The 25005-nt window shown below is 43.4% G+C and overlaps 1 protein-coding gene across 1 annotated transcript; it reads right to left on the reverse strand.

The window, feature by feature from the left end:
* Window positions 1-905: 905 nt before the first annotated feature.
* ZRSR2 (zinc finger CCCH-type, RNA binding motif and serine/arginine rich 2) lies at window positions 906-17820 on the reverse strand. Its single transcript, XM_063183028.1, has 11 exons — window positions 17753-17820; window positions 15876-15955; window positions 15633-15729; window positions 15222-15330; window positions 14848-14934; window positions 12680-12718; window positions 10445-10560; window positions 7297-7510; window positions 4997-5052; window positions 4707-4816; window positions 906-4076 (listed from the first exon to the last, which is right to left on the reverse strand). Exons 1-11 carry the CDS (start codon window positions 17797-17799, stop codon window positions 3583-3585), a joined length of 1449 nt encoding a protein of 482 aa, XP_063039098.1. The 5' UTR covers window positions 17800-17820; the 3' UTR covers window positions 906-3582.
* Window positions 17821-25005: the final 7185 nt, after the last annotated feature.

A 25005-nucleotide genomic window follows, 5' to 3' on the forward strand; every position in this document is an offset into this window, starting at 1 on the left:
TGTTTTGTAAGAAGTGCTGATCCAGGACAGGAAGCAATAGCATCTTTTAGCAGGCTCTTGCATGTCTTTAGAAAAAAACCAAGTTATTTAGCGCACAGGAATGTCACTGGTAAACCAGAGGGCATTTTCAGTACACTGAACGTGCTAATGCAAAACTGGATGCAGAACAGCCATGCTGCCATCACAGGGCATAAAAGTGGGAGAGGAGTCACTTGGGATGCATTTTGGACAATGTGCCCTATACACAAGGGCTGGGGCCAGAGAGGGAAGGCCTTGCTGGTTGTCCACAAGAAATGCCTTGCATTCAACACACAGACACGTGCCACCCTCCTCAACCCCTGATGGTGGTTTGCTGCTCTGGACAGGCAGACAGGGAATGAAATCCCACAGAAGTGGCCCCCAGCTACAGTTGGAGGGAAGGCTCTCTGTCTGAGGGGGCAAGCCCAGCTCCCTGATGCCTTAATTCTGCTGGACAGCAACAGTGCCCCTGCCTACAGGGGCTCCCCTGTGCTGCTGCCTGCCTGGGCTGTTCCTCCTCCACTGAAGGGCAGGGCAGCACCTGCTCCCCATCCTGACTGAAGCAGGGCAGCTGGCAGGCCCTGGCACTGCCACCCTGAACCTCTGTGTAAATGCCAGAATTACTCCAAAGCACCTCCATGATCCCTGCAGAATTCACAACTGAAAAGTAAGTATTTTGAAATACTGCTACTTTTAAATAGCAGTTGAAGACAAAACAAAACTTGGCCCGTATTAATTCACTTTATAAGGTCCTTTTCTGTGGAATATGCGCAATAACACGCAATGGGAATTTACAAATTTAAATCCTTTCCGTGTTCTTCTGGGGCTTTTTCCCTTGGGGAAAGAAAATAATTAAGCTTAACAATAAAAAACTTCTAGTCTGTCTCTCCAGAATAAAGCAGCTCACTCAAATAATAAGGAAAACACAAAACCATGCATATAACACTACTTAAGATTATGAAGCAGAGAAACAATACTGAAAAATACAAACTCCAAAGTTAGAAAACTGGTGGAATCCCAGGTTTCATGCTAACAAATGCAAGCTAAATGTCAGATCTACAGCACTCAAATTCTGTGTAATAGACAGACGGTGTGTGAAAGTGCAGGGCAATCACAGCTACCAGTCCTACACTGTACAGGTACAGCCAGCACGTTTGGGTCCAGACCTCAAGAAAAACAAGCTGAAGCTTCAGCCATTGTAGTAGCAGAAATAAAGTATATTTAAATTTTTACATGCATTTCTGAGCAAGTTTGGTTTTTTTGTGTATTTTTTTTTTTTTAATACAGCCACTTAGCTTCTCAAATCCTGTTGCAAAACTGTGGGGACAAGGAGCCTAATCACCCGTGGAATTCTCACATGGTTATTACTGGGCACTTAATTTCTAATCCCATGGAGACTTGGTTTGCTTATTTCACCTGACTGGTCACAGGTTCCCACCACATTTCCTTGAGCTGCACAGCTGATTTTGCTGGGCTAATGCTCTGTGACATCTGTCCGTGTGACACAGGGGGCACAGCGGGGGCACAAGCCAGCTCTCCCACCTGAGAGCTCTGGGAAGCAGGGCAGCCCAGGGAATGGAGGGTGGAACCAGCCTGTGGTGGCCAACTGAACCAGAGTTTGCACATGCAGTGCAAGTGACCCAGTGAGACAACTGAGCAGCTATAAAAAAGTAGAAACCTCAGGGAAAATTTGTCTCTAAGGAGTGATGAGAAAAAGGTACGTTACAAGAAACTGGCAGTAACAAATTTCTCAAATGGAATTAAAAACTCTGTGCTGTCTATCCTTTGAAATATGCCTTTTAAAAAAGTTATTATTTCAAAAGTTATGCTAATTACAATTCCTACATCTGTTAATAACTAAAACATTTAATCAAATTAACTAAGCTACAGCTCTGCCTACAGTTATGACAATATATCATGGAAGGTGGGTTTGAACTGAACATCACTTTTGTTGTATTACTCCATACTGGACAAGTTACACATGAAGAAAGAAGGAAAAATATATAATCAGCATGCTAGGCGCACTATGCATTTAGAAAAGCAAAAATATATATATCACATCCAGAAGCAATGTTCACTTGATCTTAACTATTCTGGGGAAAAACATTCTTGATGAGAGGAATGCTGTTGGTAAAGTTCAGATACCTAGATTTTCTAAGGGAGTTTATGTTACACTGCTGGGAATTCTAATGAATTCCTATTTGGGAGCACTTCATGCCTGCTTTAGGCTTCTAACCCTTGGGGTGTGATTGGCTCTCTGAAGGCAGGAGCCCAGTTCTTTGGGGAGGCTAAAGACAGGGAGGTGTCTCTACAGACCATCACAGCACCTGCACCTTCGGTGCTACAAGCTCTCTCTAAGTGTCTGAGGACACTGAGGTGCCCAAGTTAAAACCTGAAGGTAAACCATGTGAAATACAGTACATCTAACAGCACAAATCTTTTAAATAAAAGTGAAAAAAATATTGGTAAGGATTTCTCTAACTGCAGGTACTTTGCTAATATAGCTGTCATTTCAAGGAGGTTTTGTCCCAATAATTTCATTTTTATGTACCCTACTCTTCACCTTGGCTGTGGGAAAGCAAGGCAGTAGGGTGCCTTAAACTGTTGGTAAAATAAACCTCAAAAGGCTCTAAGTCAAGTCCTCCTCTCCCAAAACCATGAAATAGTCTTTCATGTATAAACCCTTCAGTTTCTTCAGCCACTCTGCAGCCATCTTGACTGAGCCTTCACAGTCACATCTTTGGTTCCCTGATGGACACTTTGCACCCCTCCAGCACAACTTAGGCAGGTCCTTTTCACCTACAAATGGTGAGCAACCAAGAGGTATGCAAAACAGTTCCAACCTCACTCAAGGATTACAGCTGCATGGTCTCCAGTCTTACTTGGGGATTAAGGTACTGAATAAACTGATTGTTTCTCTGTGTACTTTCTGCTTGGTTTTAGTCTACTGCAATCCCTACAAGCCATCAGCTCAGCAGCTCAGTCAGGGCTGAGAAAAATCCAACACTCGTGACCAAAAAGCTCCTACTGGACCAGTACTGTACAATCAAAACACAGATGTCTTTGAGATCCCTTTTCTCCAACTCATAAAACAATTATATTTTCTTTGTCTGGAAAGCAATTTCCAATAAACAGATGAAAAATACAAATGGCAATCATCTACACAGACCTGGATCTGCAGTGTGCTGGGGTGTGAATTTACTGCACACTGGCTGTTCTGTACTAACTCCTTACAGGAACAGTAAACACTTAACATACACATAACAGAAATAAGCACATACCAAAGAGGCTTCACTTCTCTATTTGCACTCAGTGTGCATCCAGGTGTTGCAGCTGTTCAGAGGGACAGAGTAGCTAGAGTACTTGACATTCACACCTTCTACAGGACTGAAAACTTTAAATTTTCTCAAGCTTCGCACACAGTAAACTACGTTCCTTTATTAGGAAGAAACATTTTAATGTGCAAGAACACTTTATTTGAAATTCATATATATCTGGTACCCTATTGGAAAGATTTCTTTTTCAGCTCTATTTTTGTCAATTAGTGATTTCTGAAAGTAATTCTCACTTTGTTTTGGGAGTTTCACTATTTTTTCCTCTGCTGCTTGATCTCTTTTTACCCCTGCTCCTGGATCGAGAGGAGCTCCTGCTCCTGCTCCTGCTGCGTGTCCGACTGTGACTCCTGCTGCGACTCCTGCTGCGGCTGCGGCCTCTCCGCTTCCTGCCCCTGCTGTGGGACCGCCTCCTCTCCCGGCTCCTGGACCGCCCCGAGCGGTGCCGCCTCTTGTTCTTGCGGCGACTCTTTTTCCTCTCCGATTCCCCGTTCCTGCGGTGGGAATGGTCGGGGCTGGGGCTGCCCCTCCTCCTGGAGCGGCTGTAATACTCGTCACGATGGCTCGAGCGGTTTCTCCTCTCAGAGTTTTTAGACAACTGATGAGTCCGTTCAGGAGAAATACGTATGTCTCTGTTGGCCTCCCAAAACTCGTTGTTTGGATTTTTGAATACGTGAAGAAAGTTGCAGTGTTTCCCTCTTGGACACTTCTGCCTTTCAAATAAACCTGCAACAGATTAGGGTTTGCTTTTTTTTAACCAGACCTTTTAAATCTCTTTCTTCATTATGTACCAACTGGAAGAAATTAAATAAACTGAATTTTGCTTCTCCAAACAGAAGAACATGCATCTGACCACCTATCAATTTAACTCACAAGAGATTAATTTTCGTTGTGTACTTTTCTTTGAATTAGCTTTTTAACAGCTGTGAAGATTTGGATTTAGCTTAGAACAAAGTTAACTTTTTATTTCACTAAGTTTTATTTACCTTAATGTAAGAAGGTAAATAAAGACCATGTTATATTTACTGCTTATAACTGTTGATAGTCCAGAAACTGCCATTGCTTCTCAAGAGATAAACCAGTACTTCCTGGAGTTTCACTTTAAGATTATTATTTCAAAAGCAAGAATCCAAAACTTTTTTCCTAGACCATGGTAAATCCACTAGAATAATTCAGACACTTATGTGACATGGTGTTACACTCCCTTTCTTTCCTGGATCTGCACAAGACATTTGTCTTCCAAACAGAAATGAATACAACATTAGGCAAATCTGAAAGCTACAGCCTTATCCCACTTTTTCACTTCCATGAGTGAGTATTCTTTCAGTTACACATATTCTCTCTTCCAAGACTCACCACATATGGCAGTTTTCCACCTCGTCACAGGACAGAATTCACAATGAAGCTGTCTGCCTGCATACCATCGTCCACTGAACAGAGCCAGAGCTGCCTGACAGTCCTTCTCCCTTTAAAAAGGAAAAACAACAGATGGCATGACCATCACACAATCATTTCAGACACCCCTTAGCAATTCTGGGTTCCCACTACAGTGTGAGAATGCACTGCATGCATGATACAAACACCTATTACTCATCACTCAGCTCTGGAGTTTAGCTGCAACCCTTGGTAAGACTGTGAGTACTTACGACTGGTACTGGACGTACACATTTCCTCGCAGGTGGGGCTCATAGTTGCAACTGACCTGAGGGGATGGAAACATGAAATTAGGCCAGTGGAAGGTTTATGCTGTACAACAGCTCACACATTCTGAGATGGGCAATTCTCATTTAAGACAGTTCATCCATATCAACTTAGAGATGATGTTTTTCAAAACACTAAGTGTTAATAAAAAAAAAACAAAAAAAACCAAAACAAACAAAAAAAGCCTTTCTGGCTTATGCTTAAATTATGCTTGGATTAACTCTGAGACCTTGGCTTCACTTAGTCCACAGGAAAGCTTGTACTCCATTGTCTTGCACTAGTCTGGGCCAACCCTACTGTGCAACAGCCAAATCCTGCTCTGACAACAATTATTAGTATCCTCACATGGAAATGAGGGATTCATTACAGTAAGAGACTCTAGAGCAATGTATCTTCACAGCATCCCTTTAAAATTGTTTGAAAAAGCTGGTGACACCATTTTTCACTGTACAGTTCTGAAAAACCTTTTTTGTAATAATTTAGCATTCAAAGTAGATCTAAAGCTCTCAAAAATTAACTTTGAGAAAGTTTGCTGCTAGTTACAAAAGATTCCAACAGGCAGGTCCAGGCAGGTGGAACCCAGTTCTTCAGGACAAACTGTGATTCCAGCCTCTGTTGCCTGCAGGCCTCTTCCAATATTTGCAGCAAACAAAGTTAGCGGCTCCTTTCATCCCTGAACCCTGACTGACCCTCAGGGAATACCTCTGTGTGTGCTGGATCAGCAAAGGGCTTCAGCCACAATAACAAGCACTTGTATAATTAAGTATTACAGGATAAGGAGTCAAAGTATTTGAGATACACAGTGTCAATACAAGAACAAGTGAGAATTATTTTGCCATAGACATTTTTGGGTAGGAAAAGAACCCTAGAGTTCTAAGGTACTGTTTTATCAGGACCTTCCAGATTCTGGAGCAGCTTCCTAGAAAAAACAGCCATAATAAAAACCTTGGCAAAGTAAGTAAGCTGACAGAGGGGTGTGTCTAATCTGATTCTAAATGGTCACAGAGGCTCAGCTCACTCACAGTTAAGATCCCTGCAGCCAACATGTTTTTCTGAAGCATCTCTAATGTAGCAAAAATGTGCATGAGAATCATCTTGCTGTTGTACAATTGCCTTAGAAGCCAAGGAATGGCACACTAATAGTGACAGGAACCCAAGCAGGTGCTTAGCACACCTGCACAGAACCATGGTACAAAGCCAAGAACCTGACTTTGCTGATAAGGCTTTTCAAGCCATGCTCCATAATGAATCTGCATCCTGTGTGCTAGTGGAGGATAACTGACTATTATTCCATGACTCAAAATAGGGAGGGGATGCTCCACTCCTCCAAACAAGTGAAGGTTTCTTGCCTATAAAGCTCATTATACAACTACTGAAAACTCACTCCTTCTACTTTGCTCTTGCTTGAAATGCTAACGCCATCTCAGTCCTGAGGCAGCTGTCAGTAGATGAACACAAAAGAAGAAAAGGCACTATATGCCTCCTGGTGACTGCAGGAAAACACTCAGGAATGGCAAGCAGAAAGGGATGCTGCAGTAGATTCAGATACAAGGAGATTGCACCATCCAAGCTGCATATTTCTGGGGCAGCATGGGATTGTTAGCACACATCATTCATCTCTGAGGTCTCCATTCAGAGATCCCTCTTTGTCCCCATAAGAAACAAATTATAAATGGGAAAAAATCAGTACAAAAGACTGAGCAAACCAAATGCACAAACTAAGGATGGATGACAAATCTCAAAACCATTTATGTAACTTACCTTTCTATAATTCTTCCTACTGAAATATCTGCTATCTTTTCAGTTCATTGTAATCTGGTTTTATTTTATTCAGCCAGTCCTAAAATGACATTGTTTTGGTGTACACTCCAAATGCATTTCATACCCCCACTATTTCATTCCTTAGACCCAAATACAGTAGCTCAGATATATTTATATTGTCTAACAGTCTTAATGGACCCGCTGGGACTTTGCACAGGATAAGAAAAGAAAGGAGTATGGGATAAGTGGACTGTTGAGTAACGTGAGTAATGTGCAACATAGAAGTCCAGGCTTTTGTAACACTTGAGATGAATGGGAGAGAAGATTCACCCAGAGTAAGATGGTGCTCTGTAAGAGCAGTGACAAGTTTACAGGTGCCATGAGAGATGCACAGGTTTGTTGTAAGGACACAGCATAGTGCCCACAGGATTTAGCTGGGGCATGCTGGACAGAATTCCTCGCAAGGCTCATAAACCGCACGTACCTTGAACTGAACCACCTTTCCCACATTCTGAAATTCGGGGAGCACATCCTCATAGAACTCCAGGAACTGCTGGTAGGTCTCCTCATCACTGTACTCCAGACTGGCATCTGTGTCATAGTCGTCCCTGCGGCACTGCTCCATGCCAAAGGTGATGAACATCCCTCGCACCAGCAGCGTCTTGCTCGACGTGGGGTAGTTGTGCTTGCGAGAACACCTGCACAGGTGCAGTGAAAAAGGAAAGTGGAAAGATTGGCACCTCCAGCAGAAAATACACTTCTTGAAGCTTCAAACATTTGCCATTTTCATTTACAGTTATTGTAAAAGAAAATCGATTAGTGGAAGATCAAGATATTTCAATTACTAAACCAAATATTTTGGAGTGACTTTGTACATAACTTTAGGGGTTCCTTAATGCCATTAACAAACACATTCTTGCTTAGGAAGGCAGAACTACAAAAGTTATAGATACCAGTGTCACAATGAGAGCTGGGAAGTAATTTCTTTTAGGCTACAAGGGTTAATGTGCTCCCATTTTCTGAAGGGCTTAAAAGATTGTCAGGAGTCTCTCTCTCTATAAAGAGATTTTAAAGCAAGTCCCTGCTCTTCTTTTTGCAAACTGAAAAACTTGTACTGTAGTTGTTTTCATCATATGGGAATGGAAGGTGGGAATGTGGGAAGAACAGCACATTCAGACCTGCCCCTGAATGAGTGTAAGACTGGTATTTTTCCACTTCCAACAGAAAAAAAACCAAACCAAAACACACAAAGGTAAAAACAACAAAAACCCACAAAACCATAAATCCACAAACAAAAAAACCTACAAAAATCAAAACCGAAGCAAAAAAAAAAGATTCTTCTAAATCAGTCATATTTTAATCTGCAGCTTCTTGGCAGCCATAAAAGTATTAGATCTCCCTCACCATCCATCATATTCAGGCTACCTTGCTAACATGCTGAAATACAGTTCTCCCCTAGACATCTTTAGATTCAGTAAGAACACAGATGTTCTCCATGCTTATTTCACTGTGCTTTATGAATCCCATTCAATATATCCCCAAGCAACTGGGTCATGCACTCTCCAACAATTTTCTCCTTTTCGCGACCAGAAAACATCCAGACTAGTCTAGTCTCTTTATGTCACTGGGCAGCACAAAAGAACTGCAGGGAGGTCAGGTCTCAAAATGGACAATTACAACCCAGACTTCAGCTAGGAAGTTTTTCTGTACCCAGTCAAATCAGAAATGGACTCTCACCTTCTGGTTGGCCCCTTAGACTTCAAAAAGCAAACAACAACAACAAAAAAATCCAATCTCCAAACCCAAACCTAAACCAGGAAACAATTAATGTCATGATTATTGTTCTTTTACATTTTAGAAGCTGCCTTCTTTTGCTGTTCAATTTCAATAATAGAACAGAAAATATGAAACCGCCCTAATATTGTCTGCACACAAAATTATATATTCACACGACAGAAAAAAAGGAACCCCAAGGAAAATTAATGACCCAAGAATCCAATATTACTGCAAAATATTAGGTTTGAATTACTGGGGAAATTGGTAGTAGCAAACTCAGCCAGTTTCAGCTTAGTCAGGACATAGTGAGCTTTGACAAGATTCAGTAGTTATTTGTTGATAACACTGGCTCTTAGTTTTTCACAACTCCTTTCAACCCATCCTTCCAGTCCTATCCTAGCTGTACCAGTCCTTCAACTTAGAGACAGCACCAGATGTTAAAATGACCAGATTATGAAGGAAGCAGGTATGTGAAGAAAAAGAAGGAAGATTAAAGGGAGGTAGCTGAGATCAATAGGGGTGAAAGAGGAAGGGCAGAATATGATGTTTCTCAGTATTTATTTTCCAAGGGTTATTCATAGTTCAAATGCAAAGTTCAAAGCAAAACTGAGTTTTATGGAATCCCTAAATAATCCATGGAAGTTATCTCCATTAAAGATCACTACAAAAAAATACTGCAAAGACTACAAAGACCAAGACATTTGAAAAAAATGCTGTCTGCAGTGATATAGCTGGTGAAATTTTTATTATGGAATTCAACACATATTTCAGGATAGAAAAAAAAGATGTGAACTTGAAGCTTCCATATAGTTGAATTATCTTATAATTATCCACAATATACATCACACTGGAATAAATTACTCCCAGGATAAAGAAAACTACAATAGCTAGACTGCACATGTCTCAGTGATACAAGTTAGTAAAATAACCTTGTAAGTTTTTGCTGAGGATTCATGTAATAAATATCAGAGTCCTTCCCTGCTAAGCTGTTGTTTCTGCTTAGCAGGGAGAAAAAATCAGGGATTCTCAAACCAGAAGCTGCATTTGGGTCATCATTGTTCCTGGTCACCAATGAACATGTACTCCATAAACTCATTTATACTTCTGTTTCCCTCTACATCCTCTGGGAACAAGTTTGCCATTTGTTTCATAAGAGAAAGTCTTTCCTGTGTCAAAGCTGGTAAACATTCTGAGACACCTGACTAAGTTGCAAATAATCATTCCCATCCTGCTCCTGAGTTTGCTGTTCGTTTACCACAGTCCTCTTCCACCTCCCTCTTTGAAAGCAGAGTCTGGACTTGTCAGCCACTTCCACAGAGGTGCTCCTCATCTCTCATCATCCTGATGAGCTTCTCTGTTCTTCCCTTTTACTACATGTCCCTCCTGAGACAGGGGCACCCTGTCAGTGTACCACAATCACAACTGAATGCATCACACATTCAAATAGTGAGAACTCTGGAAGCTACCTGACAACTTTCCAAGTGTGCAGATTTACCTTAACTAAATTTCTTTAGTCCATTTGGGATCTGAACATATGCAAATGAGAAAATATAAAAAATTGGCATCTGACATATCAGACCTGTACTAATAACAGACAATATACATTCTGTCAGAATACATCTGTGCAGGAGCCTAGGCTAAGAAAAATCAATGTAACCAGAATGCACCATCAGTGATATGCCATAACAATAACCAGCTCAATTCCAGCCAGACAATGCTCTGCTCTCAGTCCACATCCAAATACACAGAAGTATTTTATGCAACAATTTTTCCTCAGTTTTCTTATGACCTAATTAAGTTGCCTCTGTTTTATCTCCCCAACACACTTCTACCCTGGTAAATATTCAATGGATTACCTGTCTCCAAATCGGCAGGAACCTGTTTTAATATAAAATGGGCAATTTGCTCTGTCTTTCTCTGTTCCCAGATTCTCTGGGGGCTCTGGGTTATGCCAACTCACACCATTCTCCAGCTGTGGAAGAAACATTAAAATAGACAAAAGTTACAAAACAGTAAAGAAATGGAGTGTCAAAAATAAAACTTAACAACTGAATTCACATGCAGTTATGAGCACTATGTTTCTACAAGGAGAGCTGAACCTATTTAAAGCATTGTTTTTCAAAGCTGCCCTGTGCTTTGGGTCTCACTTTATACATCTGTGTCATGGTTTAACCCCAGCCAGCAGCCAAGCCCCAGAGAGCCACTTGCTCACAGCCCCACCAAGTGAGATCAGGGAAAAAATGGAAAGGTAACAGATATAAAACTCATGCATTGAAATAAAGACAGTTTAAGAGGGAAAGCAAAAGCCAGGCAAAAAAAGCAAAGCAAACTCAGGAATTAATTCACTGCTTCCCAGGGGCAGAAGGGTGTTCAGCCATCTCCAGGAAAGCAAGGCCCCACCACATGTAAGAGTGATGTGGGAGGACAAACATCATCATGCCAAATGTCTCCCCCTTCTTTCTTCCTCCCCCACTTTATACACTGAGCATGATGTCAGATGGTCTGGAACATCCCTTTGGTCAGCTGGGGTCACCTGTCTGGCTGTCTCCTCCCAACCAACCATTCACCCTCTGCCTCTTCACCAGTGTGGCAGTATGAGAAGCAGAAAAGACCTTGGAAGAAAAGGTCTGTGTAGGCCCTGCTCAGCAATAACAAAAGCATCTCCACATTTTCAACCCTATTTTAAGTGTAAATCCAAAACAAAGCCCCATACTAGCCACCATGAAAAAAAATAACTCTACCCCAGCCAAAACCACCACAACTTGGCAGAGAGAAAGCCAAGACTATTTACTTATTTTTCTCTGCAACAGCCCAAAGCTCAGCAAGCTCATCATTATCACTGTTATGTGCATCTAGAAAAGGCTAAAATAAAAGTAACTTGTCAAAGGACAGAATTTTAAAAAATGAAATTCATAGTTAGCACTGGAAGTAGAAGTGTCCATACTGATCATCTTGGGTCATTAAAAGTTCTCTAATTCAAAATGGCCTCACCAAGTTGCAAGCCTTGCATGACTACAACCAAGACACATATTTTAAAAGGAATTTTCATTCTAACCAAACAATCTATAAAGCTGACTGGCCTAAGTTCTCATTTTAAATCAACTGAAAATTCTTTTTACTCACAAGCAGCATTTGACCCAGCTACCAATTCTGCTCATGACTTGCAGCCATAATTTTCTATCACCAGAACAGCCCTGTTATGTCAGCAGTAAATGAACCCTGAACTGCTACTCTAATGCAGTCTCCAACATACCACATTTCTGACTATTCCTTTGCAGACATGACTGCTAATGCATCTTGAGCTCTGGGCAGGCAGCAGTTCAGAGCAGTTTCCTACCCATCTTAGGAAACAGATTCCCTGCCTAAAGAGCTGTTTAAACATGATTTGGAACCAAACCTAACTCCATTGTAGCTATGGCAGTCAATAAACAATGGATAACTAGGTTAAAACTTATTTTTCAGATTCATGAAGTGGTTTAAACAGAGCAGGAATCTTCACAAGTTGAACCATATGACAGGGATAAAAATCCAAATTATTCTTTAAGGCAATCTCTAAGAGCCTCATGAAAACTGCAGTTTTCTTTTCTACACACTGCCAGCTTGAGATCCATGCTCTTCCAGGCATCCAAGCAGTCAAGCTTCTCTCTCCCCCACCTTTTTTTCTTTTCATTAAGGATCTGTGCCCTTCTCTACCACTCAATCCTCTTATTTAGAGCCTGACATCTGCTTAGAAAGACAAGTTTATCTTGCCACCCAGGACTGACAGATTTATTTAGAATTACAATTCACAAATAAACCATCACGCACAGTGGTTTTTAACAGCACACAGCAGTATTTCCAGGTTCATTTTGACTCAGACCTCCTGAACAGTCATCAGCATGCACAACTGCACTGCCACCAACCAGCCAGAAATATGCTTAATTATGTTCCACCCAGTAAATAATTGTTTACAGCTCATGCAAGCCACTATATATTAAATTTATTCAGGCCATTAGGTTCTGGAGAGCAGATGGACAGCATGCTAGAAGGCAAACACTGGATGGAAATTAAATTACTTTTCAGTTCTTTTTTCAGAAAGTCTCAGAGCATACCTGGCTTTCAGCTTGATCCAGCATCCTCTGCACAGCTGCCTATAAATGGTGCAAACACAGGACTAGTGAAAACCCTGAGGATACACAAAACATCTGGTTTCTTTAGTTAAGAACCTAATTTACAATGCTCAGTGATTATGCATAATGAAAGTGTGATGGGGTTTGCTTTAAAAACAGGAGATTTACTTTGGCTCTGTAGCAATTCAGGTACTACAAAGCTGTTAAAGGATACATCAGACAAGACCCTCATGTAGATGATCTTCTAAACTAAATGACAGACAACAGAGAAGTTTAATTTTCTTTTTTAAAACTATCATTGAACTGTTGATGCTTAAATCTCCTGCTCTAGCACACAGCCTGGTTACAGGTAAGTCCATAATTGTTTAGTTGCACAAAATGTTTTAACTTACACATTTTATGGAATACACAGAAAAATACAATGCTTACTGAACCTCTGTTAAAGCAAGAGATGTAACTGGTAAGAAACTTAAACACTGTAAATTAACCATATCTAGCCTTCCAAATACAGGAAAGCAATGAGGATATTCTTTCCCTTCATTTTTCTAAGTGAGCTGAGCATAACAATACAACTCTCCAAAACTGGCTGGACACTGCTTCTAATAAATTGCTCTACGAAGTTCCTAGAAAAAAGATATTTTAATATAATCAGAACAAGAAAATATGCTAGGACTGGAAGAGAATTAATTAAATTTAAAAAGAGCAAATAAAAATTAAAAAATGCAATTAAAGATGAGGACCTGGTACTGATCACCAAGGATATTAGATAATACCCACCCTAATAAAGAAAAATTAAACAGAAGAAACAAAACTCCCTGAACCACACAAACAAAAAAAACTAAACCCAAAACTAATCCTTCACCATCTCCAAAAAAAGCCTCTAATCACCATCACCCATCAAACCAGAAAATCTATTTCTTAATTTTAGGGAGGGAAATTAGTTTTTTCATTGTATCACTTGTTAGAACTTGAATAAACTGCTGTTTCAAGACACAAGCAAAACCAATTAAACAACTTTCTGCTGCTAAAATGGGTGGCTCTGCTTTTAGCTGGGTAATCAGTTTCCCTCTGGGTGCCTGTCATTGCCCTCTGTGAGCCAATTTAACTCACTACCCCTGGAAATAATAACCCAGAAAAACAGAAAGCAAAGAATCCAACTACCAAATAAAAGAGAAAGCTGCTTCCATCTAGTTCAGGGATACCAGTTATCCCACTGAGGGCTTGGGCACACCCAGACACAAGGATAGAGGGGAGGATTGAAAACCTGCTGTTATCATGGTTCAACTCTCTCCAAATTGCATCTCAACCCTAAATAAAGGACACGAGCATAATTTTCTCTCCCTACTCTGCAAAGACAGAAATGGACACCTGAACACCAGAGGAAGCAAGACAAGAAATACAATAACTACTGTTCTTTGGCATCCCTCATTCAAGTGTTACATCATCAGTAGCACAACCAACTATTAACTGCACACAGCCAGAGCTGTCTGCTCATGGCTCCTCTCCTGCTGTGGCTATCAGACTCAGCTCCCAGTGAAATGTCCTCACACTGAATTACTGTACAGGAAACCTTACATCCAGGTCACTGAACTTGTAAAACTGAAGATGAATGTATCATTAATAGAAATGTTATCAATGATTTGTATCTTCAGTATCATTTTTATTCCACCCAAAGAGCTCTGAAAAAAGATACGTCCTGTTGGAAGAGTCAGGTAAAGAAGAGCTGTAACACATCTTTTGATTAAGAACTGTGTTAAGGAACAGCAGCAATGTACTTCCATGTTCCATGTCCTCTTTGGGCATTTTCTTCAGCACTGACTGTGTTTAACTGGGACATTAAGGAAGGATTATGTTTAATGCATGATGCAGAAAGTGCACTTATCAGAACCTGCATTGGCACAGTACCTTTGTATTTACCTGACGTAAACAATTACATACTGTGAACAACCAGATGGGTTAACAGGAGTTATACTTCACTATATGGAGCCCCTGGATGCTCTTTAACACTGAACAATGGTTTAGGAACTTAGAATGGGTTAACTAATGCATTTGCTGTTTATAAAAAAATCCCTTTTCAACGTGCATAACTGTTGCATCTGATCATGTCACAGGACATATAACATATATATCCTCCCACCACCAGCAATCACCTCTCTCTCTCTCTTCTCCTGTTGCTTCTGCTGTGCCACTTCTCTCTCTTTTCTTTGCTGCTCTTCCCATTCTTCTTTGATCTTCCTCTTTATGACAGAAAAAAAATAAATTAAGGAAAAATGCGTTACAATCAAAGTCAAAAGCATCATGTTGCATTACAACTTCTTGACAATTAAGTTTTCATCTAGTCAGAAGCAACTAAATCTGACAAAAGCCCTTTTAAGAGCTGTTGTTTTTTTCTCTTTTCAATTCTGCTTTTCTATACAAAAGAGTGGAGACTCTACGCTTTCAAACCAGCATCAAGAATAATGAAAATTACTACACTCAGCTACCTTGTTGCCTAGCACAACTCTAAGGTTTTACATCCTTATACCTCTTCTTCCTCTTGACGCTTTCTTGCGGCCTCTTCTTTTTCTTTCTTTAGCTTGAACTCTTCTTGGGCCTTCTCTTCTCTCAGCAACCACTGCTCATGTAGTTTTTGTCTACCAAAGAAACCAGATACCACTCAGACCACCAACTTAAGGAGTACCCATGATTGATGCAACTGTCATAAAAACAATTCAATATTGTATTTATTACTACAGTAATAACTGCAACTTACCTAATCTTATTTAAAAGAGAAATTTCCATAGGAATCATTCAGGCTTTAAAGGAAAGGACTGTGTAGCCTGACATATTCAATAAAGACTGTGTTTCACAGAATATATTTGAACTTTTCAAAGTACTAAAATGGAATTGATTAAAAACTGTTTATTGCATATATGCCATTTTCTAGATTTCTCACCTTTCTGCCTCAAGTTTTTTTTCTTCCTCTTCTTCCTCCTCTTCTTCCACTTCCTCTTCTTCCTCCTCAGACACAGATTCATCTTTTTCTGCAGCTTCTGATAAAAAAGCACAATTCAACACATCTACATAACGGCATGCTATGGCCAACACAGATACACAAAATATCTTTAAAAAAAACAAAAAACAAACAAAAATTCCCAATCATTTCTAGTCCCACTGACAGTACCAAACACTTCAGTACCTGAGTCCCTTAGTTTGGCAAGCGCCTGTCGCTTTTTTTTCCTCTTCTCCTTCTTCAGAATAGCTCTGTACTTTTGATGGCTGAGGATGAGAGAACATTGCTTATGTTAAAACAGCCAAACAAATAATTTTTACTGTATACATGCACTTAATTTCCATCAGCAATACAAAATCCCACAAACTGCAAAATTAACAGGCATTTATACGAAACAGTAACTGCACAGCAGCATGTGTTGTGACATCTGATGAAATCTGTAAATCTGTGGCTGTGCTGTTCAGACTTGCACATGGGCAGCAGCAAAAAGACCTGACGTGGGGTCTCATCTTCTTTGAGCTCTGCAGTACTCAACATCATCACCAACTCCATGAAATCTCCTTCAGCTCCTGAAACTAGATCACTAGATAAAGGAGAAAAACTTGGGGATCTCCTACCCTACAATTTTGGTACAACTTTCTGCACATTCTAGTCTTTCTTTTACAGGACATGAAATTTCAAGTTCTTTCTTTTCTCCTTTGTTATTTTCCACAGACAGTAGTCTCAAAGGACAGCTAACAAAACACACTCCACAGCCCCCACAGACAATGCTCAGCACTGCTCTTCTGCTACAGAAGCTTGGCCAGACTCCTCCTTGCTTGTCTGACAGCTTTGACCAGCTGCCTACAAGCAGCACCACGTTTTCACTATGGTTAAAATGCCTCTAATGTCTAAAAGCCTTTTCACATCAAGCTCTTTTCTGTCAAGTTTCATTCTATCTTTCCTCTTCCTAGCCAGGTGATAATGGAGAAATAAACAGGAGGGATCATCTTCTGCTCTGGTCATTGTGCCACACCAAATACTGATAGGAGATTAATACCTTCCCCTTTTGGAGTGTGTAATTTTAAAAGATTCCACACGTGTAACTCAGCGAGCCAGAACTTCACCCACACCTCCAGTCCTGTTCAGGATTGCTCACATCCTCACCACCTGCACACCTGTGCGTGCCAAGGGGACACCGCGGTGCTTGTCCTGACAGCAACGCCCGCCCGCACAACAATGTCACCACCTGGGCCCTCTGCCTCTGCCCCGGCCAGCCTGGCCGCTTCTCACCTCGTGTCCCTGCCTGAAATGGATCGCATCCCTCAGCAGGTGCCTGGGGCTGACAAGCGAGAAGCTCCTCCCCAGTTCCTGGGAACTTCTTTTTCTTGAAGCCCAAGGAAGGAAGGGACGGAGGGACTCCCCTTACTCCCGGACCAGCACAGGAGAGGGGGGCACACGGCTGACGAACAAGGAGCGGCGGTGCCCAAACCGCTCCAGGGCTGGGCTTCGCCTCTGCCTCCAGCCGCAGGACACCGGAGCGAGGCCTGGGCAAACGCCTGCAGACCCCGGCCGGGCAATCCCCCGGCTGCCCTGCCCACGGCCTCGGCGGCGGGGCTGGCCGGGGCTCAGCCCGGGCACGCACATGCCGCTGCCTCCCCGCGCCGCGGCCTCCGCTGTCCCGCACACCTCTCAGAGCCGCCGCTCTCCCGGGCGCGGGTCGCTGTCCCGCCCCGCCGCAGCTGGGGCGGGCCGGCACGGAGCCCCGCTCCCCCCGGATCCGACCGGGAACGGGACCGGCAGCGCCCCCCGCCCGCGGCTCCGCCGCTCTGGGCCCGCTCGCCGCCCGCAGAACCACCCGTCCCGAGAATCACCGAGCCCAGTTCCCCCCGTCCCCCCGTCCCGCCGGGCCACGGCCGCGCGGAGCTGCGCCACTGCCGGGCCCGGCCACGGGGCGGCCTCAGCCGCGGCCGTCGTGCGCTCGGGCGGTCTCGGCCAGGACAGGGCCGTGACTCTCCGCAGGGACCCGCGGGCCCTCCCACTTGCCCCGGGGGGTCCCAGCCCCGGCCCGGCCGCGGCCTCACCTCGGCTTCCCCAGGGGGGGCTCGGGCACCAACATGGGCGCCGCCATCTTGCGGGACCGACGGGACGTCACGTGACCTCTCGGCGGAAGGGCTCGCAATCGGTTCCGGCGGCCGCGCGCGCGCCGAGATCCCGGGGCTGAGGGCGGCGGGGCCGGTGCGGGTTGGGGGCAGGGACAGGCGGCACCGGGGGACAGGGACAGGCGGCACCGGGGGGCAGGGACAGGCGGCACTGAGGGCAGGGACAGGCGGCACTGAGGGCAGGGACAGGCGGCACCGGGGGGCAGGGACAGGCGGCACCGGGGGGCAGGGACAGGCGGCACCGGGGGACAGGGACAGGCGGCACCGGGGGGCAGGGACAGGCGGCACCGAGGGCAGGGACAGGCGGCACCGAGGGCAGGGACAGGCGGCACTGGGGGACAGGGACAGGCGGCACCGGGGGACAGGGACAGGCGGCACTGAGGGCAGGGACAGGCGGCACCGGGGGACAGGGACAGGCGGCACCGGGGGACAGGGACAGGCGGCACCGGGGGCAGGGAAAGGCGGCACTGAGGGCAGGGACAGGCGGCACTGAGGGCAGGGACAGGCGGCACCGGGGGGCAGGGAAAGGCGGCACTGAGGGCAGGGACAGACGGCACTGAGGGCAGGGACGGGCGGCACCGAGGGCAGGGACAGGCGGCACCGGGGGACGGGGACAGGCGGCACCGGGGACAGGGACAGGCGGCACCGGGGGACGGGGACAGGCGGCACCGAGGGCACGGACAGGCGGCACTGAGGACAGGGACAGGCGGCACTGAGGGCAGGGACAGGCGGCACTGGGGAGCCCGATTTACCGAACTGTCCCAAGGACCGCAAGCGAGGGAGTGCAGAGAACGTTCCGTTGTCACGGGATCCCTGAGTGGGTCAGGTTGGAAGGGACCACAGTGGATCATGTGCTTCAAGCTCCCTGCTCAGACAGGGCCATCGCGGGGCACAGGGCTGTGTCCGGACAGTTCCTGAATATCCCCAGTGAGGGACACTCTGCACCTTCTCTGGGCAATCTGTTCCAGTGCTTGGTCACACGCAGTAAAGAATTTCTTGCTCAAGTTCAGGTGGAATTTGCTGTGCCCAGTTTCTGCCCGTTGCCTCTTGTCCTATTGCTCGGCACCCCGGGAATGAGGTCCCTCGCTAGACCCATCCTCTGACACTTCCTTTTTAATGTTACTATGTGATGATGAGGTCTCCTCTGGGTTGTCTCCTCAAGGCTGAACAGGCCCAATTCTCTGAGCCTTTCCTGACTCTGTGCCATGTCCTTAGCCCTGTTGGGTACCTGTGTGCCCGTGCAGTGGTGCCTGAGTTTGCCTGGGGTGCTGCTGCACATGGCAGTCACTGAGTGACACTGGGCAGTGCCTGCCTGCCCACAGCCTGTGCTCTGTGTGGGAGCTGCCTTGGCTGTGTTGGGAATCGTGTGTGGGAGCGGGGTGCTCAGTGCCTGCCATGAGGGAAGCTTTCAGGGTGTCCCTTGGCTGCTGTGAGCATGGCTGCCCTGCCCCAAAGCCTCTCAGAGCTGGGGGAAGCCACAGTTCCAGTGCATTGATCAATTTAGCTCACACTGCTGATGTACTCCCATCATCATCTCTGAGGCATTGTACCTGACCTGATTATAAACGCATTTCATGGCAGGAACTATTCCACACAGACCCTCCTGGGTGTGATGGGTGGAAATATGCAAGGTGTCAGTAATCAGTTCCTCTGTGACAAGAGTGATAGATTACACCCTTCAGAGGCAGTGTGCTTGTGGCTTTCATTTGGGCATGTTTTGCATAGCATTAATAAAGTACATTGTTGATTAAGGTCTAAATTATTCTTCTAAACCACAACGTAGGAGCTTATTTCCTACATCCTGGGGGTAGTGCACTGCAGAAACAGCCAGAGCTGCTGATGGTGAAGCACACCACAGCAGGCTCTGTCAAAACCTGACTAATTGACTGTGCTGTTCATTAACAGCATAATGAGTATCCTCTTTCTTACTCTGAAGCTCAGTGAAGTTATTCAAAGCAAGCATGTGACTGCTGCAGTCAGCAGTTACATTTGCCACTTGACCAATGAATATTCAGACCGTGACCTCTCTGCTGTTACCGAACCGTGTGCCAGAACCTAGAATCTCTTAAAATTAAGGAGTTGTCACCAGTAGTACTTCCCCTGCTCCTAGTGCAGAACATACATGTAAAGTAACACATAATTTGCTGTTTCTTGGATACAGAAGATGGCAGTATTGGGCATTTAACAACTGATGAACCATTGGCACCCATGAAAGTATTGAAAGAAAACAACCAAATGTGTTTCATAATCTTATTTCATTAAGAAATTATAACTATAGCTTTCATCCTCTCATCAACAGGAAATGCCGTAATATTAACCTTCCTTTAAGCTATTTATGAGTCAAAATTGAGAAATTCTATAATTTCTTTTGGTATGCTCCATTTCATCATGGCATTTTCCCAATGTTCTTGGGGAAGGCACCATCTTCAGCTTTTACATTTCAGCAATTAAAAGTAGATCTCATTTTAAGAAAACACAAAACATAACAGCTATTACCAACATCCAGAATGATTCTGGAAAAAGCTGTCATTCTTTTCAAAACAAGGATACACAGTTGCATTATTCACTGTTTTGTTTATTTTGATTAGTTTATACACATATAGCACCTTGGTTTTCAAGTCCAGGTGTAGACTTCCACACAATTTAATTGATAGAGTGTCAGAAAGAAAATGATATGGCAATTCCAGGCAAGAGTCATTCACATATCCAAAGTGATACTGCATTCCAGCCAGCAGTTGTTATTCCTTACACTGGAATTATAGACCCCAGGCCTTCACAAGCATAGTTTATTTTTGTGGCAACCTTCAGGTTTTGAGACTCACTCTTCCATATTTTCTAAAGAGAAATACTCCTTCATGGTCCAGTACCACATGAACCCTCTCATGAGAAGGTCAATACTGGATGCACAGATTGTACTGTGTGGAACAGCCAGAACAGAGAAACTTTTATCTTACGACTTGTAGTTATGTACTATGCATGTGGTAACTACCATGCATGTCCCACCTTGCACTGTAAATGTCTGTGTGTCTTTCCAGCTGTATGCACAGGGCTGTGCATGCACAGTAGAGCAGCCCTCTGTTGAAGTGCAGTGACTCTCTTTGGCACACATTTGAACTTCCTTTCCCTGTGGCTCTTCTGGTTTCCATTTCTTGTCTTTTCTGCCATTGTAGAGTAACATAAGCAGATAAGAAGGGTTCAGTCTCTTTGTTGTATGCCCCAGCCCTCTGTGGAAAAAAGAAAGATACATTTGATAAGCATACAAATTATGTAAAATTGTCCTCACTGAAATATTTGCCATAAGCTCCAGGAGAAGAGTGGCACCTTTCCTCATGGAATTGTACATCTGTTTTTTTGGGTTTTTTTTTTTGGTTATTTTTTTTTTTTCCACTGGGTGATGCAAATGGAAATAAGAGAATACAAGGGGCAGTCAAATGTCAGTCAAATCACTAGCTTGGATTTGTCTGACCCAGAGGATATGTGCTGTGTGGGAGACATCCAGGAAGTGTGGGTTTGGGGTGGGTCAGTTTTCATTGACACTTCTTGGTGTGTTTGTGTAATAAATGTGAAGATGAAGTGGTGGCAGCAGCACCATCCTCCCACCCCTTCCATGCTGGAAGTCTCAATGCCAGCCCCACTGCGGGCTGTCCTTGGTGCTTTCCACTGCAAAGTGCCCTTTCCAAGGTGATAGATGGGAATGCTGGCAAGTGCATCCTTCCCCCACCTGCACTACTGTTGGGAGAGCTAAATGTTCCTCACCCACTGTCTGCTTCTGTGAGCGCTGATAAAAACTCGGTGACAGCCAGGTCACTTCTGCCCTGTTACAGTGATGGCTGTGGTGGCAGTCCTCATTCAACACCCTGTTCCCCCATGACTTCTGGAAGTGACAATGCAGTGTTTGTCATTTCCACTGCACCCAGGGAACTGCACAGCACTGTGCACCACTGCAGTTCGGGTCTGCAGTTCTCCAGGTACATTTCCATGAGTGACTAAAGCTGACAGTCACACATGGGCTCTTTCCTCCTAAGAATTGGACACAACTCTTTGAGACTAAAGATTAACTTCCTCCGAGTTTAAAACTGTTAATTTGTCAAATTTGAAAACTGAGGTTAAGTTTAGCCATAGTTGTTAATTAACTTATACAATAGCTATCAATATTTTACTTCCCTGGGATTTTCCATTTCAAAGACATTGAAAGGAGCAGAAAAAGTACATTGCTAATCACATGGAGAAGATTGAGGGGATTTGTTTGTTTGTTTTACCAAGTCATATGATTTCTTGACTTTTCAACAAATTTCTCCTGATTTGTTCAGCAATCCAAATTTTGATATATTTTTAAATTAATTCATACAGATTATACATGAACTTCTGTAGATCAAAAGCACTGAAAAAAAATTACAGAGATACTCTTATTTTCAACCAGGCAGACAAATTAATTTGGTATAATAAGAAAAATAATTCTTTGCACTAGTACAGTGATATTTCTGGAATGCAGAAATGTGCACGAAATTCTTCATGGCTATGACCTGTAGCTCCACAATAGTTAGGAAAAGCAAAGATAATATAAAAGAGGAACTGCTTAGAAATCTAACACGTCACAAAGTAGTCAGTTAAAAACATGCCTTGCATTTGTGCCTGAAGATTGTAATTTATTCAAGCAAACTGATGCCTGACTGATTAATCAGTGGCAAACAAATGCAGACATGCTTAAACAGTGCTGTGTATCTGGCCAAAATGGAAGCAGAATCTGGGCAGAAAGTTATCCATGCATGTAGATTTATTACAAAGATACAAAGTGGCAGAATGTCTGTCTGTCCTTTTAGATTATACAGATATACTCCATTTATAAACTGAAAAGTTGCAGTGCTTTTTTAAGACACTATTTAAAAATACCATTAATTTGAAGCAAAGTTATCTTCCTTCTAACACCTGGTGTATTCTTGCACGTCCACCTGGCTTATTTACAAACTGTGCTGGCTTTGGGAAAAGATTTATAGATGTGTAGCAATTGGTAGATTATGTGCAGCACTCTCTGCATCTACAATTGGATATGCACGTGGGCCTTCAGCTGGATGCATTTGGCACACATCCACGTTGCTGTGCACGTATATATCAACTGCATGATGCTCTCCCTGTGAGCTCTGAGCTGGGGTGTTTATCACACTGCTTCTTCTCCTGGCCTCCTCCCCTCTCTGCTGGAAAAAATAATTTTTCTTGCTTCTTGCCAGCAAGACAAATTGGGGAAAATCAGCCATCCTGGCTGGAATTCAGCAGCTCTGATCAGGGAATCCAGTCATGTTCTCTGAGTTTGTTCCTGCTGAGTGTCATGTCCCTTTGCTGTACTTTGACACTGGCCCCATGCAATTCTGAGGGGAAGAACTGATTTGTGATGTTTTACAGCAGGGGGAAGTGGTGATGCTGTGTATCACACTCAGTTCCATTTGACTTCTGGCAGCAGGGAAAGAGTGCTGGACTTTTTTTTGCTCTTCCCGAGTTCTTCAGTGTTTCCTCTAAAGATAGAAAAAAGTTCATGTGTTTGCTATTGAAGCAATGCACATGAATTCACCATGAAACTGACTGCATTCACATTCTTTAAAGATTTTTCTAAGTTACAAATGCTACAGGAACCTGACAGTCCTTCATATATCTGTACATTTTTCAGTGTGCTCCTTTTGATGTGCATTTACACAGCATGTTAATTTAAGCTGTCATTAGAAATGAATGCATCACTTTTTTGTTTTCATAGGCATAGACTGAACATCTGAGCAGATAATGTATCCAATACTTTTGTACCAGACTGGGTTGCCTAGTGAGAGCAAAGAGGTGCCTGGGAATCAGCTTGGTGAATGACTTTTAAAGATGGGCTATCATGTCCTTTAACAGTGGCCTCTAAAACCAGTTTAAATTAGTGAAGCAGTAAGTTCTCTGCTACCCAAAAGTCTGAGTATCTAATGCAGTAAATACTGGTTATTGTTTTTCATAAATTCAGCCCACAGTTCAGTCAGATTTTTGTACTGTTTGTCATTCATGTGAAGCTCTTTGGGTTTGCAGTCTCAAGACACTTCTTGGTGCTAAAGGATCCACCGAAAGTAATTCTGAAATGATCTTCAAGGTAGGACCAAACCATTAATCAGAGTGGCTACAGGGGGAATAGAGCAACATAATGAAATAAAGAAATCCTGTCTTACTGCCTAGATTGCAGACACTGTACAAATACCTGCAAATACATTTCAGTTTCTGAATTCTTTTTCCTCCACATTTATTTATTTGTCTTGGTAAACATTTGATTAATAGTGCAGAATGCATTAAAATATTTCCACATGTGTGTGTACACATATACACAGCGGGTCATGTCTATAAAACAAAAATACATTCCTTTTCAACATGCTTCCTACTAAGTCCTTTATTGCACCTCTGCTTATTCTAGTTGCTACCATAATAAGCCTCTGACAGGAAAAAACTATTTCTCCCTGCATATAACAGTTCTTTTCATGCAAAGCAATGCCTCAGATGTAAGGTGTTTTTGTGTAGAACAAGGCATTAACTCTGCTGGGCTTGGGCAAGGACAGAGGAGTGGGGCTGGGGTGGGGATAGGGGGACACAGCACTGTGCCCATCAGGCTGGCTCTTCCCAAGGGCTGTGAGTTCCAGGGCAAGTGAGGGGCAATGCCTGAGCCCTGTTTTTTGGGTCCAGGTATTCTGTATTCATCACACATTTCTTTTGGTGAGGTGAAAAGGGTGCCCAGTCTTCCTTTATCCTCAAGGACCCTCAGTGGGGCCAGACAGTTTCCCTGGAAGACAGGTGGCAGCTTCCTTTGGGATCTAGTGGCAGCCAAGCTTCAGATTCACCTGCCGTGGGTAGCAGTTGCCAGATGCTCGGGTGTGATGTGCCACAGACACTTTGTGTGTCTGACACTATGCCTGTGAGAAAAAAAGATTGGCCTGGAACACTCTGTAAAATGTTATATTTTTCTAAAAAGGAATAAGGAAAATTAAATACTTGTTGCAGTTTTTTGGTTTTGTTGTTTTTTATTTTTTTTACTACAGAGAAAGGTAGTAAATAACTAACAGACGTCAGTTGTTTCTAGTGCCTGTTTTTAGCTAAAATAACGGGGGTTAATTATTAAACCTTTTACTTGGTTGATCACTTTGGCTCCTGATGCTTTAATCCTGGGTCAC

The sequence above is a fragment of the Melospiza melodia genome, chromosome 2, assembly GCF_035770615.1.
Source record: "Melospiza melodia melodia isolate bMelMel2 chromosome 2, bMelMel2.pri, whole genome shotgun sequence".
In the NCBI taxonomy this organism is placed as follows: Eukaryota; Metazoa; Chordata; class Aves; order Passeriformes; family Passerellidae; genus Melospiza; species Melospiza melodia.

Excerpts from the sequence above, each read along its gene's own strand:
- ZRSR2 (XM_063183028.1), bottom strand. The coding sequence starts at position 17,799 with ATGGCGGCGCCCATGTTGGTGCCCGAGCCCCCCCTGGGGAAGCCGAG. Across the intron at positions 15,331-15,632 it reads AAAAAACTTGAGGCAGAAAG|ACAAAAACTACATGAGCAGT; the intron begins GTGAGAAATCTA and ends TTTCTTTGGTAG. Across the intron at positions 4,817-4,996 it reads GTGTACGTCCAGTACCAGTC|GGAGAAGGACTGTCAGGCAG; the intron begins GTAAGTACTCAC and ends TCCTTTTTAAAG.